We start from the raw sequence: 19,774 nt of genomic DNA on the forward strand, positions 1-19,774 counted from the left end.
TCGTCTCCTTTCTCTGTTGGGAGGAATCTCAATGTCTAAGGGATTGGGAATTAGTATCTAGCAAAGGAGTTCTGTATGTTGTGATTCCAGGTTCTTACAAGCAGTAATTTCCCCTTCCTACAGTCTTACCTGCTAGCTACCACCTTTCTGGTGGCTGTAACTGCTATCATGGTAAAAAGCATCTGAGCCCTTAGCAGTGTCATCAGTAGAACTGCACTGGTGGTGAGTTAATTAACAGCTCCCAATTTCCCCTTTGTCTATCAAAGCTATGAAAGTTTCCACCTTTACACAGATTTCCCAGAATTGAATTTTTGAGCCTGTCTGTTTGTATTGCTCAGTTATTTTGGTCTGGGTTGGTTTTATTTGTGTGCGTGTTAACAAATAGCTGCTCTTGACTTCAGTTTCCAGGCTTCAAGTTTCTCTCCAATGCGCTTTGCACAAATGATCATCTTGCCTGGTCCAGGAGAGAGGACAGGACTAACTGAATTGGGACATCCATGTGGCTCTTCTGCTGCTTTTTAGAAGTGGAGATAACAGGACTAATAGTGAAAAAATCTATCAAGATTACTAGTGCCTCCAATTGTTTGTCCTCTTTTCCCCCTAAAGACCAAGATAAGAAATACAAATCCTGTTAGGGGAAAAGAAAACATTTACTGTTTAATCTTCCTAAGAGAAGAGACTGAATGTGAATCTAAGCTGGAGTAGAAAGTGCAGGGTAGGCTGTGAAGTTCCTTGAAAGAATGGGCAGCAAAGTAATTTTAAATGAATATTGATGTGAATGAATGAAAAGGGAGAGGAAAAGCATACCAAAAAACTCCCCAGAAAAGGTTAACTATTAAAATCAAAAGAAAAATTCTACCTCTCCCTTCACCATGTCTTACCTGATGCAGTTAAAACAAATGCTGAATATCTCTGTAAACTGCAGAGGCTAACAAATGTGAATTTAAGAGAGTCTTTGTTGCCCTCAGAGAAAAAGTTTTTGTCTCTCCCAAGTTTTTATATGTAGACACTAATTCCTTAAAAAGGAGAGTTACTCTCAAAGAACGAAGGGACAGGAAGGTGGGGTCATTTTTTGCAACCGGTTTGATGTAAAAGCAACATTGGCTACACAGGTTTGTGCTCAAGCCGGTCTGGGGGAGGAACGCATTGATGGCAGAAAGCCTTAGTGGCAAATGAAGCTGAAACCCATCTCACAAACTGAACGTTTTACTGGACGCACTCAGATTTGCTGTTAACTTCAAGGCATCGAGCATAGTCTGTAGAAGACTTATCTGGCTTAGTTCCTGGAATGCACATTTTCAAGTGATGAAACTACTAATGATTGGCATCAAGGTATTTAGTAGGAAAGCTTTTTACCGAGCTACCAAATATCTATCTTCCTGCAAAACATCATGCTCCTGTGTTGCAGCTGTTCTGAAGGGAGAATGGAACGTTTCGGGATCGTGCTGAGTGGAAAAAAAATGGTATGCTCCTGGGCATATTCCTAGCTTTTTTGGATGCCAAAAATACAATCCAATCAGGAATATTAGAAGGAAGTAAAAACTCATTTTTTCCAAAAAGGAGCAAGAGAAGTAGAAAGGCATCAACTCTACTTGAATGCAAATAAATCATACACTGTAGTTTTCTTAGTGCCCCCCCCCAAAAAAGAGTCTGCATTACCATTGTTAAACTACTGAAATTTAGGAGTATGGCTGTCCAGGAAAAAATTCTCTAGTCCTGTAAGGAAGTCTGCAGCAAAGCAAGGAGAGTAAATTTGCTTCTTGGTATACACTGAGAAAGACTGAGTTTCCCACCAAACTTCTTCCCCAAGTTTAGTGAGGAAGAAGTGAAGAGGAGCTCCAGGTTTGCTCTTTTTAAAAAGCAAATACAGGCACAGATGTTTCCCTCGCAAAGTATCTTTATGCTCAATGTGCCACTGTTTAATTTCTCTCCAAGTGCTGGTTTTGGCAAGCGGAGTCTGCTTCAGGGTGATAAAAAATAAGTGATTTTAACAAAATAATTCCTGGGTTCCCCATTACTTGACCCACCATCACTCTCAAAGATCATTTGTGTTTCTGTGGATCCTCAGAAATCTTTGTTGAAGTCTTTGGATCTTACTGAAATGTTAAAGGGAGATCAAATTAGTGGATATAAGGAGAGCCTGGATGATGCATATCAAGCAGAAATGAGCAAAAAGAAACCCACGGTATCGTTCTATGGTTAAAAGAAACAAAGTGAAGTAGGTGGGAGGTTACTTTGCAATCAAGTAGAAAGCAGGATGGATTTTCCCTGAGAGAGAGTGTGAAGCTGTCCTGACCTGAAGCTCACTTAGGATGCTGTGACCTCATCTAATGAAGTGGACTTCAGCTCACGAAAGCTTATGCTCTAGATCAGGGGTTCCCAACGTTTATGTGCCCAAGGGCACGTTTGAATTTAAAAGGAAAAGCGGGTGCTAATATGAATATTAAAGTTTATATTACTTAAAATTGCATTAGATCCGCAGCTTCAAAATGCAGCCTCCCTTTACTTTGCATTCTTTTGAAGTTTTATCCATGGCTCCCACGGGCACCATGTCGGGAACCGCTGCTCTAGATATATCGATATCTATATCGATATAGGTATCAATATAGATAGCTATAGCTATATCTATATGTGCAACATATATTGATGTAGATCTCTCTCTCTCTGCTCTGGTGAGTCTATAAGGTGCAAATCTATCTTGCCTTCTAAAAAGAAACAAGACCCCCAACACTTTCATAGCTCGCTGAATCGTAAAATATAAAATATGAGTCCTGTTCTCTTTTTAAAGCTTATTTCCTAGTCATTACTATTTATATAACCGTCATGAGCAAGCAGTGCCTACTTTGCATCTGAAGAGAGATGTGAAGTGACCCACGCATTCTAGGCCCTGCAGGTTTGATCTCCTTTATATCATTGGTAGGAGGAGGTTGCTGCAATATTTCAAGCCTTGAAATTATGTAAGATTTGTATGCAGCGTCTTTGAAGTTAGTCCCTCCCTTAAAATGTTTACTACTCGGTATGCCCTGCTGTGAGAATTGTCAAGGATGAATTGCCAAAGAAAGGAAGCTACCAGGTTAGTACAAATATTCCATTCCTCTGCCCTTTCTGAATGTCCATGAAGTTCTGTCTGTCTCCATTTCAGAGTCAGGGAATACATCACGCATTTCCCCAGCTGCTCGTGGAGTCTTAATGTGACACTTCATGTGACTTTTTGGCATGGGGTATGATAGCACTGAAGGAATCGCCTGTGTTAGGACAGTAAAAGCTAACTAGAATTTAAGGATAGCTTAGACTTCAATGTTGATTTTTTTTTTAGATGTTCTTCCCGTAAGTACTGAAAAACCAGGAAGATAATGTGTAAAGGAGGCTGAAGTAAAATTCGTTATTATTACTAGTACTGCTGCTACTTGTAAATTGTGTCCTACTTTGATATGGTTTAAAGGTTTTAAAGTCTATTCTGCATAAGCTGTAAATCCCATAGCCAGCATACAGCCTGAGCAGCAGGTCTTTGTACATGGGAATGTCTTGGGAATTGGAGAAGTCTTCCTCCATCCTTTTAGCCTATAGTGATAGCTGTTTCATGGCTACTGTTCCATTTTTCTGAGCTACAATTTCCTCTGGTACTCATTGAGGGGGTTGAATTATAATGGTAAAAAGCCAGCGGACCTGTATACTTGTGGGTGCGTAAGCCCCACTTGTGATTTCTCCTATCCATGCTGGGTCTGAGGTATCGCTTAAATTTAAAGGATTTCTACCCTAGTATAGCACTAACTTCCCTTTCCCCTGTTGTAAGAGAGGTGTGGTGATGTGTCAGGGAACCACAGCAGAAATATTGCTGAAGTAGGTTATAAAACAAGTTGTGAAGAAGTTTGTAACTGCAGTGAAATTAGATCATTTTTCCATTCATTTGTCAAAGAACTTCCTGTTTTTGAACATTTGGGTTTATCAACCCTGTGTTTAATCAAATGAAAAGGGAGTCCTTACAAGACTTTTTTTTATCTTCTATAGCAGAGGTGGGCAAAATGTGGCCTGCGGGCCAGATTTGGCCCGCCAGGCCATTCCATCCAGCTTGTGGAGCCCCCCCCCAAAATTTAGAAAATTAATAGTTATCTGCCCCTGGCTGCCTGTCATGCGGTCCTTGGTGGCTTGCCAAAACTCAGTAAGCGGCCCTGTGCCCAAAGTAGTTGCCCACCCCTGCTCTATAGACTTTCAACTTTGACAGTGTAACACTTCACCTGTATTACTTGAATCTCCAAGTACTTTAAAAATACCGTTTTGTGTGTGTGACATATACGAAAACAGTTTTTCATTAGATATTTTACCTAAAGTTCCCCTTGATAGCCTTTGAAAAATGCCTGTGAACATCCTGGAAATAAAAAATGAAAAGAAAAAAAAGTCGATTTACAGAGTACCAAATAGGACCATCAGTTCTTTGTATTCCTAAAATGGAAATGTAATATCTAGCATATTGTCCATTGAATTGCCTGTCTTTTTTATTGATGCAGATTTAAATCACGGAGCTGGCATTTTACTCAGTTACTCCCCATCTTAGCTAGTTCATCGCATTAATGTAGAACAGAGGTAACAAGACTCTCAGATTAGCTGGGTTAGTGCTCTATATTTACTTAAAGGGACTGCCCAATGTGCAGGGCAGTGGGGAATCAGGCCCCATGCTTCTGTGTTTGAAATATCCTTTACGTGCATGTTCGTTCTTACCGTGATTCAAAAAATGGAATTGCTTTGTCCATTTTCCCTTTCCATTTTGATGTTTGGACAATGGTGCCCATTTTTAGAAGTACTAAACTTTCGCAGAGTATTATCAGCTATAAATGGGATTTCTATATTAAGCCTGTGCATGTTCCAAATTTTGCTTAGGAGGCATTGTTTATCAGCTGTGTGTCTTGGCATGGGTTTGAATGCAACTCCCATATGCAGAACAATTACGTCTGTTTATGCTGGAGAAGATGCATGATTTCAAAATCATTTTCAACCTAGCAAAGTGGAATTTCAGCAAGTGACATTTTGTATGATTGTTTGAATAACACCTTGACGATAAGAATTAGGTGGGACTTATTCTTCAGGGTTGGGGCCTGATTCAGCAGTGCTCTCCTCCAGTTTTATATTGCAATGAATTTGCACTGGGTACAAGTGAAGCAGATTATATAGCCTGTATTCTTAGGGTGTTTTTAAAATGACACTATATGTGAAAGCTATTTTTGATCACTTCATATTTTTAGTATACTATGAAAAAAGGCTTTCTCTCTATAACATAACCATCACACGTCTCTCGACTGGGATACTGTACTTGACATCATTGGTATAGTTCTGCAAAAATATGTTTAGAAGTAATGTTATAAAAAATGTTGGCTCCAAAAGAGCTGACTAACAGAGCTTATAGTTATGCAAAGAAAAGCTTCCGTCTATTACTCAGGTAGGTGTACTGTACAATAAAATACCCAGAAGCAGGGTTTATTTCAGTTCCTTTAAGAAGTGAAGCAACAAAACCCTAATCTAGAGATAATTCTTTGAATAGCACCAGTTTCTTTTCACAGTAACTTTATAAATCCTTTCATGGAGACTCTCCAGCAGAAATGTTTTGAAAATAGTGTCAGACATTTGTTTTCTTTCCATTTGAAAGGCCTGCAGCCTGATGATGAGACCGTGAGTAAGAGCCAGGAGATCAAGTTTTTCTTCCTGCTCTGCCACTGAGTCACCAAGTGACCCTGGGCAAGACACTCTGCCTCTCCCTACCTCTGTTTTTCCACCTGTGAAACAGAGATGAAATGAAATACCAACCTACCTCTCCTGAGCAGTGAACTTCAGAAGGACTCAAGCTTTATCCACCCTGATGGGGTTCGCAGGATGTAATTTAGAATGGATTCTAGATTGTTGAGGAAGTTGTTTATTTGTCCTTTTTGTGACAACTTTGGCCAGCAGGACTGGAAGCAATTAAGATTACATTGAACAAGTACTCCCTCTAGTGAATTAGGCTCTCTCTTGAATAGGCTTTTCATCCAAAGTTCCTTTCGTTGTGCTGTCATGGGTGTCAGCTGCCACGAGTGGGAGTGCCAGTGTGGGTCAGCCCCAGCAGCACGGTAAACATGCTGGCTGACATCCAAGCTCCGTTGAAGTCAGTGAGACTGGGCATTGTTTTCACCCTTCTGTGATGTAAACCTGCGGGGACCAGATTTAAAAACAGTGGTTAAGATGCCAGTTGTATTACTGAGCTCATGCGTCTGTGGATGACTGTAATCACCAGTGGTGATACACCTGTAAAGGGACATCAGTGGGAGGGCAATGCTTGGAAATACTTAGTCTAGGTAAGCACCCTGTGGATCTCTCACTCATGCTGCTTTTTGGATAGGTTCACTTGCTCTCTTATGGTTAGATTGGAAAGAAAGGGTCCTTTTCTTGAATGAAAAATCATTAAAAGCTACCCACACCTGATTAATATATATATATAAATCTATCCTTACCTTTTTATAGCTGTCTCATCTTTTGTATTATAATATCTAAGAACCATAGATACATAAAGGTAAGCTTATCTTTTTAAAGTGTTTTCAGAGGACCTCACCCTTGCTTAGCTCACCCCTCACTGAAGTTAATGGTAAAAATAGAGGACCTTTGGTTTTGGGTTTTTATCCCTCCCCACCTTCCTTCTCTTGCCCTCTCTCTTCTGCCTTTGTATTGGTGGGAATTTAATTGTGGGAAAGCTGCGCCAACAACTAAGGTTATGCTTCACTCTGAAGGCTGTGGTCACTTTAATCTTTCCCAGCAAAGAGTTCTGGGGCTGAGAAATCTTTGTCTTGCTTGCATGAATTTCATTCTTGAGCCTTATAATCCCATTGTTCCCAAGAACCATACATGCTTTACAGGTCCTGGTTGCAGAGGTGGTCTCTAAGGTACCTTGAGCCATTGGTGAAGGGCTTTGAAGATCAATACCAAAACCTTGACCTTGACTGCAGTTAACAGAGAGCCAGGATAGAGAGCAGAGTCCTGGAATAATGTCTTTTCAGCAATATGTCTGGCTGAATAGCTAAGTTTCTGCATTCAAACCAGTTGGAACAATTTTCTGGGTTAATGTTTTCATTCCTGGCTGTGGTGCATTGTGATAATCAAGCCTTGAGGTCAAGCATATGTGGATCATGTAGGCAGGAGGTAATTTTGCCTGGATTGGTTGCAGTTCTGTGGCCAGCCGTAGTCAGAACAGGATATTTTTTTTTGGATAGCTGATTGGATATTCAATAGCTGCAAGGAATAAAGCGGCACCCCCCAGCTGCCCTGGAACCCTAAGGGCACACGTTGTAAGTGGAAGAGATGTTTTGTTGGAGGCAGGTTCTTTGAAGTGATTCCCCGTGCCCACTGGCAGCATCTCGATCTTTTCTGTGATTAGCTTCAGCAAGTCATTTCTCATCAAGGGTTTTGTGTCTCTTAGGCAAGGCAATAAAATCAGTCAAGTGGACCTTCATGTGGTCTCAGACTGAAATTAAAAAGATAACATTGTAAAACCTGATAATCTCATTGTGGGTAAAATATTGTAGCTATCATCTTGGGAAGTGTACCTCAGTCCCCATCCCTCAAACAGGCTGTGGAGAACATGACAGGCTCTATGCCCACGAATACATCATGAAATTCAGATTTACCTAGAGATCAACATGTCCAGTTCCTGACATGAAAGGTGGTTTTCCCACTGGCTGGGGAAAACTGCGAGCATGGCAGGGGATAGTATGAGGCAAGGCACAGCATGACTTGATCTGGAATTGTAAAGCATTCCAGCATAGGACTCCTACCATAATATCTTCTGGTTAGTTAAGACAGGAAAATGAAGGGAAAGAGGATATCCTTGTTTCTGATGGTCGTCGTGTCTCATAGTTTTGGTTTAATGATCTTTCTCTGGAGCAGCATATGGTTTGTTTTTTTTTAACATGCCCAAGTGTCTTGTGGCTTGGTCTCAGCTTTGTGCACGATACGCTTTTGTCCATGGATGAAGATTTTTCACATCTGCGCTCTGTTATTACTTCTAAAGAACACAAATGGGACATTTACAAACCAAAGTTTCTAGGGTGGCAAGTTTTCAGTGGCTTGAGAAAATGCCAAGAATGCTCTTATATTTGCATCCCAACTTGCTTTTCAACACAAAGCACTGTGAAGCCAGTGTTGCAGACATGGTATAATATAGTGAAAGAATTAGAGGCACTCTTCACCCCCCTCCCACCTCCCTACACTTCAAATCCAAGGTCCAGTATATATTTGTACACCTGGGATCTGCTTCTATGCCTATGTTAATATTTTGTCATGGAGTGGGAGATCAGGGTTCATGCTCACCATGGTGTGCTTGTGCTTCATAGTGCTTGAACTTTAACTATTAACCTTTTGTCTGAAAATAAAGTAAAGAATTGTAATATTTCAGTCTATTAAGAGAAGCTTTAGTTTTTTTTGCCTGCTTTATTGGTGTCTTTCAGTTGTGGGTAGTCAGTTCCTTACATTAACCAGGAAAAAGACAGGGATGTGTTGTGTTGCCTTCCAAGGCACTTAAAAGATCTAGAGCTGCTGTCTGTTAATCTCTTCCCTATTTAGGTCAGTGCTCAAAGTGAATCAGCTCTGAGGAAGATGCATGTTAAACCTTCACACCCTGCCTCTTGAGTTTACAGGACCTGCTCTTTTGAACAGGTGAAACCTTGCTGTAACTATTCCTGTCTCTATGCATCAAAACAGATAATGGACTATTTGGGGCTCCTGGTGACAGAGTTTGTCTTGTAAGTTGTGCACTAAACAGCTTATAGTTTATTGGAAAGATGCTTAACTAGAACAGCAGGTTTGAGGTCAGTTGAGTTTCAAGGGGTCAGAAGCTTATAAATAGGCTTTGGCTCATAGTATACTTGTACAGGAGATGCGCAAAGATATTTATATCTGTAACACTATATCACATTTATAATCAACGCAGACATGTGAAGTAGACAAGGGCTCTCATCTTGGGAACGCAGTACCTATTTTGGTATGAAATAACCTGAATTTGTTGACCTTCAGGGAATCCAGCAAGGCTTATTACCTCTTTGTTCTGGCTTTTGGGGAGGGAGGAATGTGACAAGAGCTGGGGTTGGTGATTCATAGATACTAGGGTCGGAAGGGACCTCAATAGATCATCGAGTCCGATGAGGAGGGGCTTAAGATCTGATGCTGGTGGATTCCTTACTATGGTTAAATATTTCATAGTTTCACAAATGTTTGAGGCTGGAAGGGACCTTACAGATCATCTGGTCCAGCCCCCTTGCATTTTAATGTGTGCATCATTGTAAATTGCATTTCTAGGGAATTTGGCCCATTCTGGTATATTTAAAAGATACCAAAATCTAAATAGCATTTACCTATACTACTAGGTGTACGGTACTATAGAGATAGCATTTGGTAATGCAACTTTATATGCAATACTTTGATATATTGCTTTTCATCCAGAAAAGATCTTCAGATACTTCACAGGTTACATCACTTACACTACTTTTGGCATGGGATAGGGTATATGTTTTTGAGGCAGCAATACTAGACAGTTGGAAACATGCTCCCTCTCTGCTTCCCTCCCCTCCACTATAATTTTTTCTCTCTCCTTTAGCAGTAGGTGTATCTGTTTTATAATCAGTGTATTGGTATTTCCAGAGCTCTGTGATAAGTTTTATGACAGTGTTTTTACTGTCTGCCACACTAGGTCCTTGGAGCTTACAGAGAATTGTTTCAGAACTATCTTGTGTAAATCGAAGGCATTAAAGGGGTTAACTTTAGCATTGAAGTCAGCACTATATAGCTAGATCATTAACTGATACCCATAGCTGATATTTTGCATACAAATGATCTGCTATAATTTACCATTCGTGCAGTAAGGAAAGTGTGGTTTTTTTTCCTATTAGAGATACTACTGCACTGCATGTTAGCTTGTGATTTCCTGGCTGGATTGGTATCTTCTGCTGACGAGCTGAGTGAACAGCCTCCTCTGTCCACTGGGATTCCTGCTGAGAAGGTTGTCCCATGTTACAGCATCTATGTAGAAAATGATCTTTTCTTAGCAATTACCGCAACTGTGGATTGAATCAAAACTGATGGAGGCAGAGTTCCTGAGTTCAGTTATATGCGGAGAAAAATGAATGTCTGGGATGGAGTACTGCTACAAGAATTTAGGATCAGTTACCAATTCTGCTTAAGCTTTTTGAAGGGGGTTATAACTAAGCCACTTTAAAATAAATATATATTAATATTTATTATGTTGAAAATCTGGCAAAAATTTACCCCTTGACAAATCACAAGGGTTTCATATGGTTTTTTTGCCCAGTTTGACTACAAGGGGCTTGCTTTTTAAAACCTGAAGTTTGGCAGCACATTGCCCTCAGTGTGCATTAATGCTCCTTTGTAATTTATTTTACATGAATGGCTACAGTGTTTCCTCATTGCTGTTGCTATAATAACGGCAGCTGCCGCAATTACAGCTGACTCAGTTCTGAAATCAATTCTCAGAAACGACAATTGTCCCACTTTTTAAAATTGCAGAAGTCTAAGGTAGGCTGTGAGATCCCTTGATTCAGCACAGCCTGCCATTGACAAGGAGCAGCAGGTATCCCGGTACATTGACTGGTTTGGAGTCTCACTTTTATCTCATTTTGCTGGGGAACAAAGCAAGGAGCTCACTTTGTATTCTTTCTCTTTCATTTTCCATGTATAAAAATACCTTTATAGGTCAGTTGCTAGAACTGAAAAATGCAATTACTTGATGACAGGCTATTTCTGTGGAAGGAAAGGTGTAAACGCTTTATTCAGAGGCCATTAGTCAAATACAGAGAGAACTGAATATACCTGATACAAAACTCTTTGGTGTGACTTTTGCTCCTTTTCTGTGAAACACAACAGATTTTGGCTCCATTTCTGCAGTCTGATCCCCTTGGCCCGACCCTTACGTACAAGTGGAGTCACGCAGAAGTCTCTGGGGCTCTGTCCGGGAGTAGGGGCTCACCTTACTCAGATCGCCAGATCTAGTACTCGTTAATTATACCTTGATTAAAAAAAAAAAAAAAAAAGGAGAGAGAAAAACTTGTCTAGCTTACTAAAAATGCATACATCTTACACAGTATTACTTATAGCCAGGGATCCTGGTTTTCTTTGATTAAAAAAAAAAATCCTCAATTTTTGGGTTAAAAAAGTAACCCAAAATTCACATTGTTCCATCATCAGAATGAAACACCGCTATACACACATCTGTGTATTGGAGGCGTTTTATTTTAATCACAGAAAAAATGTAGATTTTGGGTAGGCGAGGTTCTTTAGATGTGATATCTTTTATTAGACCAACTGAGTAGTTGGAAAAAAGTTCTTAGCAAGCTTTTGGGGGTTACTTTTTTTAACCTGAAAATTGGGGATTTTTTTTTATCAGAGAAAACCAGTACTCCTGCGTATAGTACTAGTCTAACTAGCACTAGCATTATTGTATAGCACTAGCTATACAGTATTTTATTGGTATTTTATTTTTTAATAGAAGGCCTTTTGCATTGGAGGCAACTTGAAGATAACATGCACTTTTCTTCATTCTGTAGCTAATTTTATTAAAATAAAAATACTTTCCTCAGTAGCCCCCGTTGTCCTTCTTCTTGGACCTACAGTGAAGTCATTCGTGTTGGATATTAGTAGGATGCTATGATGAAAACTGGGATAACAGCAGTTCACTCTCAGAAGTTTATGTGCGACCCAGCTGGATAAAAGACAGGCAGTGACAGGCTAAAAATAGGTCCTTGTTTAAACATCAGCTTCCTGATATATTTGCATACAAAATAAGACATTTATGAGAAACACATAACATGTGAGTAAAGCTGTAGGTGTGATCTGATACTAGAAAATTTTGCCAGTACAGCCACACCTTCCCGTACGGTTCAGAGAGAGGGAGCGAGCTGTGTTAGTCTGGAGATGGGCAGAAGGCAGAGCCTGCTTTGTCGGGTGCTAATGAAGAAGTAGGCTGATGCCTACGAAAGGTTATGCTTCGCTGAACCAGTCGGTCTCTATAGGGCCACTCTGCTCCACCTTCTGTCTGTACAGTCCATATATGTTACGGCAGGTCAGGAGCTTGCCCGTTCCTGTTGCCTGACATTTTGATCCAGTAAGTATGCACGTGTGGTGGAGAGCAAGGTGGCCCTTTCTGGGGATAAGCTGTGTGCCTGGGCATGGTTTGGTTGTGAAAAAATTAAGCCAATGCCTCCTGATTTTTACGTTACAGCTTGACATGGAAAATAAATGTATAGATTCTGTAAGCAATTCCTTTATGTTGCTTTCTGGCTTGGCACAGCCCATACTGATTACCTATAAAAATTGTCAGGGAACGTGATGGTGAGTGGTACAGTTGAAGGCAGGGGCAGACAATTATTTTGGGCGGAGGGCTGCTTACTGAGTTTTGGCAAGCCATCAAGGGCTGTATGACAGGCAGCCAGGGACAGATAAATATTAATTTTCTGAATTTTTTATGGGCCCTGCCGGTCAGATACAATGGCCTGGTGAGCCACATCTGGCCCGTGGGCTGCATTTTGCCCACCCCTGGTTTAAGGTCATCTGTTGTCTTCCCGTATTAAACTTTTTACCTTCTTAAATGTTGGTCTTTCTAAACATTTTATGAATTACTGCAGTGTCATAGTTATTAGGGGCTGGAAGGGACCAATGATTGGGTTCAGCTCCCCTGCACTTGGGCAGGAAAGACTGCTTAGCTCTTGTTAGCAGAAAAAATTAGTAAAATGCCTTTATTTTCTACGCATTGACAGCAGGAAAGTATTTTCAGTATTGTTTACAAGTTCTCATTCTACTTACATGGGACATTTTTCTATAGCTTGTGAATTTTATTTTTTTGTGCTTTAAAAACTGCATATGACTTAAAGTGCCTCTTACTTTTTTGCAGCTATGTAGAAGGCAATGCTCTAGTTGTAGCATAGGGAAAATTAAACACACCATTTTTTACACCCATCCACAGAAGCTGAAAACTCAGGCTTGCAAAAGTTCTCCAAGTGTGTTTCTTCAGCTGAAAAAATGAACTTTCTCTTTTAAAAAGATAACAAAAAGTGAAAGGAAAGTAACTTGCCTGTGGAGCTGGTCTATCAGTCTTGTTTTTTCTGGAAAAGCCTAGAGAGGAAGTTTGGTAAAACTTCATTTCTCTGGAATGTCGTGGAATGGGTGGATCTTTTTCAACTAATTCTAAAAGACCTGAGACATGATTTGCAGTGGGAAAGGTGCACCCACAACTCCCAGGGAAATCTGTGGAGGTGTGGGCACAGTCCCCACTTTGGAAAAAGTCCTTTTTGCTCCATACCCCTGTACTAGATATTTACTTCTCTATTAACTAGTAGTGCCTTGAATTCTCCCAATACTCCTGTTCTCTCCTTTTGTTAATATTGCCTCATTTAATTCACTGCCAAGCCTCCTGAGGAGTGATGGAGCTTGCCTTTTTTCCTAATGGCAGACATATCTTTGGGGCGGTACAGGTTTAGAATCTATTCAGAATACAAACCACAGCTAATAAAACAGCTTGGTTGGTTGTTTTGTAAGGAAAAAATTGTATTCTGCTTTTGGCAAGTGTTTTTCTTATTTTTGTTTCTTTCTGTCTTGTCTTCTAAACATAATGAAAGTGCTTTCAGATAGCGACAGTGCTTACTAGGATGGTTTGCACGGTATCTAGGAGAGTGGTTCATAACCTTTTTTAGGCTCAAGGCACCCCTCAGTAGGCTTGGGGCACCCCTTGGAAAATGTCAGCGCTTCGTTTTCACTCAGTTTTTGGCTACGGTAAAATACTTCTGTTGCCAAGAACTCAGAGCCTTCAACAAGCCAGAATGTTTTTAATGCTGTCTATTCCCATTTAAAATCTCTGGGTTTATTTGGGATTCAAGTTTGCACACATAGCAGCACTAACCTTGTGTAGCACCCTGCAGCAGCACCCTTGAAAGGCTCTCAAGACACCCGAGGGTGCCATGTTGAGAGTCACAGGTCTAGGACAGTGCAGCCTGCACTTTGACCGGGGTCTTTCTGTTACTGCTGCTGCTCAAGCTATATAAAAAATGAATATAAAAATGCCGCTGCAGGAAGGCTGGGGGGAAGAAATATTGCCATCAGTATTAAAACACCTTGTATATACCCTCATCTGGAATATTGTGTCAAAAATGATATAGTCAAAGTGAAATATATCTAGAATGGGGGAGCAAAAATGATTAGCGGTCTAAATAGATTCCCTAGGGAGATATTGCTTAATGTAGGGAGGGGGCATAATAGATATGTAAAATAATGGCACAGCGAAGATAAATTAGCTGCCCCTTATTATTATTAAACCCATAGACTCAAAGGCCAGAAGGGACCTGCAAGATCATCAAGTCTGGCCCCGTTATTATTATTATTATTATTATTATTGTTGTTGTTGTTGTTATGGCACTTAAGTATGTATACATTTATTATTTTTGCTTTCATGGCATTGAAGGAACATTAGGAGAAATTGAAAAGCAAGACATTTAAGACTTTTTTTATACAAAACAGTTTTAAGTTCAAGCTACCAGTTTGCCTAGATGTTTAGCACAATTCAAGAGACTTATTTATTGGAGAATGAGGATATTCAGTTACATTAAAAAAAGTATTTTTACAAGTGGGGTAAACTCTCATACCACGTGAGGGAAAGGATGACTGGTAAGGACTGTATAGACAGTTTTCCAAAAGGGCAAGCCTGTGATAATTATTCATGGTAGGGAATTTTTTTCACCTTTTAGGAAGTAGCTGGCAGCAGCCCCACTGTCCAGCCAGACTGGACTAGACTGATTACTGGTTTGATCTGGCAGACGGTCCTTATTCTGGAGTAGCTGCATCATGCAAAAGTGTTCTTAGGACCATAACCCTTCAGTCTGAAGTTCCCTGTTGAGACTCAGTCTGTAAACAGTGTTTGATGACTCACAGACGTTTAGGTAATTATCGAGCAGTTGGCAAAAACTTGTCTTGGTTTTCTCACAAGGGACATTAGTTTCCAGTGTCATCTATTTAGAGGTGGGAATCTTCTTTTAAAGATATAGCTGCCACATTAGGGAGAAACTGTGGAGCCAATTTCCAGATTGACAGCAGCACCTGGGATTGCCATAACATTTCCTTTTATGTGTGAGAACGCTGAAAGGGATTTTAAGGCCTCAGTAGACCTGTGTACCCTGTATATTTTTTTCAGTCTTCCCACACAGCTCCGAAGTTGATGAAGCACTGTATTACACTTAATTAAATCTCCTCCATTGTCACAGAATGTAACAGGAGCTGTTTGACATTTTACCCATATTCTGTTTCCTTGACTGTCTCCTCCGAGGATTTTGTAAGAGAATATTTGTAGGATGATTATGAATTCCATTGTATAGGCTGGGGTGTGTTACGGAAACTGGATTCTCGGCATTTGAGAATGGAAAAAGGAAATGCTTTGAAAGAATCCTTTTCAAATAGTTTTCTTCATTAACACGGTTTTATTGGTATTTTGAGGACAGGTATTTTAACTTACAGACAGAACTTGCCGTCTCTTGTGGTTTTGCTGCTGCGGTGAGATAGACGTGGGGATGTGAGCCATATTTTAGTCCAGTTATTACCATTTATAGTCAACGTATCTGACTCTTGCTTGGTAGAATAAAATCCTCTTGCCTTTTTATGATTTTAATATTTAAAAACACTCACTAGTCTCCAGTCACACTTGTTTCTTTTCCTGCTGAGTGGCCTTTTGATTTTTTCTTTTACAGTAGTGACTCCAGCAGCAGTTCAAGTGATGAGTCCCCAGCACGGTCAGTTCAGTCTACAGCAGTTCCAGCACCCACATCCCAGCTGCTTCCATCTCTGGAGAAAGATGAGCCCCGTAAAAGTTTTGGGATCAAGGTTCAAAATCTTCCAGTACGCTCAACAGGTAAAATCCGTGTGGGAAAGAGGTGTTGTAATCGAAAAAGAGAGATTAATGGAAGGAATTGAATAGATCTGTAGTCTCCATCATGTTTACCTAATATTTAAATAGATCTGTCCCTTTAAAAGTATTTGCCAGTATCATTTTTTTTATTGCATAGGGAAGTGTAAGTGCAGGTTAATGAGCCATCATTTACGAAACTTAGTCACAAGGTTACTGCTGTCATAATGTTGTAATGAAAGGGTCCGATTACATGTGAAGAGCATTTAGGTTTGAAGAAGGATACAAGGAAACTGCAGCACTACTACAGGACAAAAATTTCAGAAGTTTAATAAACCTCTGAGTGCTTCTGGCCTTGCAGCTGAGCACCTTTCCTTTACAACAGTCACCGGGAGTCTCTCTTCTCCTTGCACCATTGAAAATGAAGCCAAGGGCTAGACACATGACACAGCTACATTGGTGTGGAATATGGTGTAGAGTTACCCTGGGGGAAAAAAACAGCAGTAAAAACACACTGGTGTAACTGTGTATTCACTAGTATCTCAGATTAGCCATTGGCTCAGTGCAGCCGGGCCCATTGCATGCTCCTCTGCCATCTAGGGGTGCAGTGCTATCATAGCGCCTACCCAGTATAACCAGTTGTCCGTTAGCTCCGTAGCTCTAATTTAGACCGATGTATAAAACTGATGTAAATTATGTTGCTGTTAACATGTCATGTCCAGGCCCTCACATAGTATTTATGTAGCTGGCAGCACAGCTTTTTGTTAAAGTTGCCCAATAACATCTTTATAAATCCTTGCTTTCAGTTGGTTTTAACTTTACCAACCGTAATGTTAGCTGCTGTGTTTAAGCCAGGTGTTTGCCTCTGCCTGAACTCTTGGAAAAGTTCAGCAAAAAATGGTTTAGCCATTTTCAAGAACATGATCAAGGAGAAATCAATTTTCTCCATGTATAAAAAGATGTTTTCAGTCACTGTGCCTGTGAGCCTGTAATGTTTCCATATTTTGGATGAGAGCCTTGAAGTTTGGCAGGAACGTTGCCTTGTATCAGGTCATATGCCTTTTGTCTTCTTTCCAGGGGAAAAAACTGCCAAGATTTGGCCAAATGATAAACCCTTGAAAAATCTTGGTTTGTGTGTGCTCAGTAGAGCCTTGCTTGAGTTTGGCTGCACAGTTCTGTAGAGATTTCATAGGTATTGAGTGTGTACCAGCCCAGGCCTATCTGGGCTGAACAGAACTGTCTGCAGTTGCTACTGAGTGGTGCTGTGGCCCCAGCCCTGAGGACAGGGGTCTTCAGTGCTCTCAGTTCTGCTGCTGGCAGCAAGGAGGACGAGGAGGAAGAAGCAAGCTGATTAGGAAGCAAAGGGAGACAAGATCTAGATTTCACAGGTGACCAGTGCTTCTGGCTTTCTTGATTCAGGATTGTTCAACAGGAGACCGTTGGGTTCAGCGCTCACACCTGCCATTGTAGTCACAGGGAATGGTGCTTTGGACATACAAAATAAAAAGTGCTCTAAAATGTCAAGCCATAGCCATTTCAGTTTGGGCACTCAAAATAACCTCTCTGCCTCAGTTTCTCATCTGTGAAATGAACATATATCCCTTAATTTTCCAAAGTGGGTATGGAAATATGTTTGCTAATGTTTGGATGTGATAGCTGCAGTGATGAGTGCCATAAAAAGACTCACAAAGAAATTAATAATAATTCAGTGCGAGGTTTGAGTATTGTTCAGAAATAAGTCAGTGAGTTACACCTCGAAAGTGAAGGCGAAATGAAGTAGTTGCACCTTAGGTGGTCACCATTCATCCTGTACTGAATGAAGCATAGAGTTCCTGTGGAAAAAGTAGTATGGGATCACATAGTAAAGTATTACTAGATAATGCATGTATTAGATTTTCATATAATGCATATGCAAAGGGGAGGTGTGGGCAACTTTTGAGTCTGGCTGCACAGGCTACTTTTAACTTTTGATTCATTGACGTTGCAACCTTACTGCTCTTTCAGTGTATTTACTTCTGTATCTTTCATTACTTTAATAGCATTAGAAAATAATTATTGCATTTTACTAATGCTTATGTTGTGGTTTAGACACAAGCCTTAAGGATGGACTTTTTCATGAGTTCAAGAAATACGGGAAGGTGACATCCGTACAGATTCACGGGGCCTCTGAGGAGCGGTATGGACTGGTGTTCTTCCGCCAACAGGAGGACCAGGAAAAAGCACTGAACGCATCAAAAGGAAAGCTGTTCTTTGGCATGCAGATCGAAGTGACAGCCTGGGTAGGACCAGGTGAGCACAAAAGATGACACTGATTTTCATACTTCCCTCTAAACGTGTTGCCATTTTAAGATTATAGGAACTCTCATAAGAGGCAGCAAATGAATAAAAGGAATGTTAAAATGACTCCACTTTGGTTTAAAAAAAAAAAAGAAATAAAAAAATCATAATTTAAAAGAGCTAGGAAATGTGCCAGAATAAATCCCAGAACAGGGACAGTGGATGCCACTGGTCTGCTGCTAGGCAGGCCAGACAGGAAAAGCATTCCAGGCACAAGCCGTCAGTGAAGGAAGCCTTCCATCATCTCCCATCCTGTTCCTTGTGGCCACCAGATTTCATTTTGTTGATGTGCTTCACTCCAGTGAAATAGAGGGAACAGGGTCTAGATGTGGCACTGAATCCTGTCAAAGTGTTGTCGGAAGGGGGGACAGCCTTCTTTAGGGCCTGGGCTATGTGAAGTAAATGTGTAGGGAAAGCCTTAACTTTGGGCACTCAAGTTAAGCTTTTCTCAATTTATCTTCGGTGAGCATAATGGAACCTATTGTACATAATTATCTGTTAAACAGACCAGTTAGAGAGTACATTTTCCATGCACCAAATCAGCACTCACGTGAATACAATGAAGCCTATTGAATTAATTCCTGGCAATAGAATACCTTATTCTTGTTTAAAGGTATGTTTTCCAGAACAGCTGATGTGGAACGTACCTCTTTTTTCAGTGAGTGGCACCCAAAGGTCCAGATTCCTTGGCATTCGTATAGTGGCCTGAGACAGATTTATAACTCGTGGTGGTGGTAGAGGTCTGCTAAATGTCCAGTGCCCTGCTGTGTCTTTGTTAAAGATAGTGATTAAACCATTTCTGCTATTCCAAAAACAGGGTTTAGAAGAAACTGAAAACACCTCAGTATATTTTAAAGGTTTTTCCCATCTCTCCTGTCTTTAGAAACAGAAAGTGAGAATGAATTTCGCCCTTTGGATGAAAGGATAGATGAATTCCACCCCAAAGCAACACGAACTCTCTTCATTGGGAACCTGGAAAAAACCACAACCTATCATGACCTTCGCAACATATTTCAGCGCTTTGGTGGGATAGTGGTACGTTAATTATTTTTTGGCACACATACTACTTCTGACTTTGATCTCAGTGTAAAATGTGCATGGCAAAAAACTAAATGAGAGGGAGAGTGAAATGTAATATTGATCACTCTGAGTCTGTGAATACAATTAATTTAGCCTTTTGCGTTCTTCCACGATCCAAGTAATTTGCCTTGCCCTGATACACCCAGAAACATTGCTTTGAGTTTCAAATGATGTTTTAGCATACCAGCATTGCAGGGAAGTAACTTTGGAATGGAAGTAGGCCTCACTTGTGTGCAGTTATGAGAAACTTAAGGATTTTTTGCAAGAGAGGAGAGTTGCAGAGAAGTCATTAGCATCCATCATGGATGTAAATGTGCTTAATTCTATTTTCATGTTTGTTCATTGTTACTGTTGCGAAATCCAAGCTTCCTGTTGATTTTTGAAACAAAGACTTTGCTTGCTTGCTTGTGCAAGTAGCAGTCAGCTCTGACAGCCTGTTCAGTAACAATG

The 19,774-nt window shown here is 40.4% G+C and overlaps 1 protein-coding gene across 4 annotated transcripts in view; it reads left to right on the top strand.

The window, feature by feature from the left end:
• SPEN (spen family transcriptional repressor) overlaps window positions 1-19,774 on the top strand; it is a 78,906-nt gene that overhangs the window by 36,043 nt on the left and 23,089 nt on the right. For all 4 annotated transcript variants that reach the window (XM_090024828.1, XM_090024826.1, XM_090024827.1 and 1 more), the window contains 3 exons: window positions 15,753-15,913; window positions 17,996-18,196; window positions 19,128-19,279. In XM_090024828.1, the coding sequence (XP_089880954.1) occupies window positions 15,753-15,913; window positions 17,996-18,196; window positions 19,128-19,279 (514 nt within the window). The remainder of the gene's footprint in view (window positions 1-15,752; window positions 15,914-17,995; window positions 18,197-19,127; window positions 19,280-19,774) is intronic.

Source organism: Crocodylus siamensis, chromosome 12, assembly GCF_052110815.1.
Source record: "Crocodylus siamensis isolate JL-2025a chromosome 12, ASM5211081v1, whole genome shotgun sequence".
NCBI classification, from domain to species: Eukaryota; Metazoa; Chordata; order Crocodylia; family Crocodylidae; genus Crocodylus; species Crocodylus siamensis.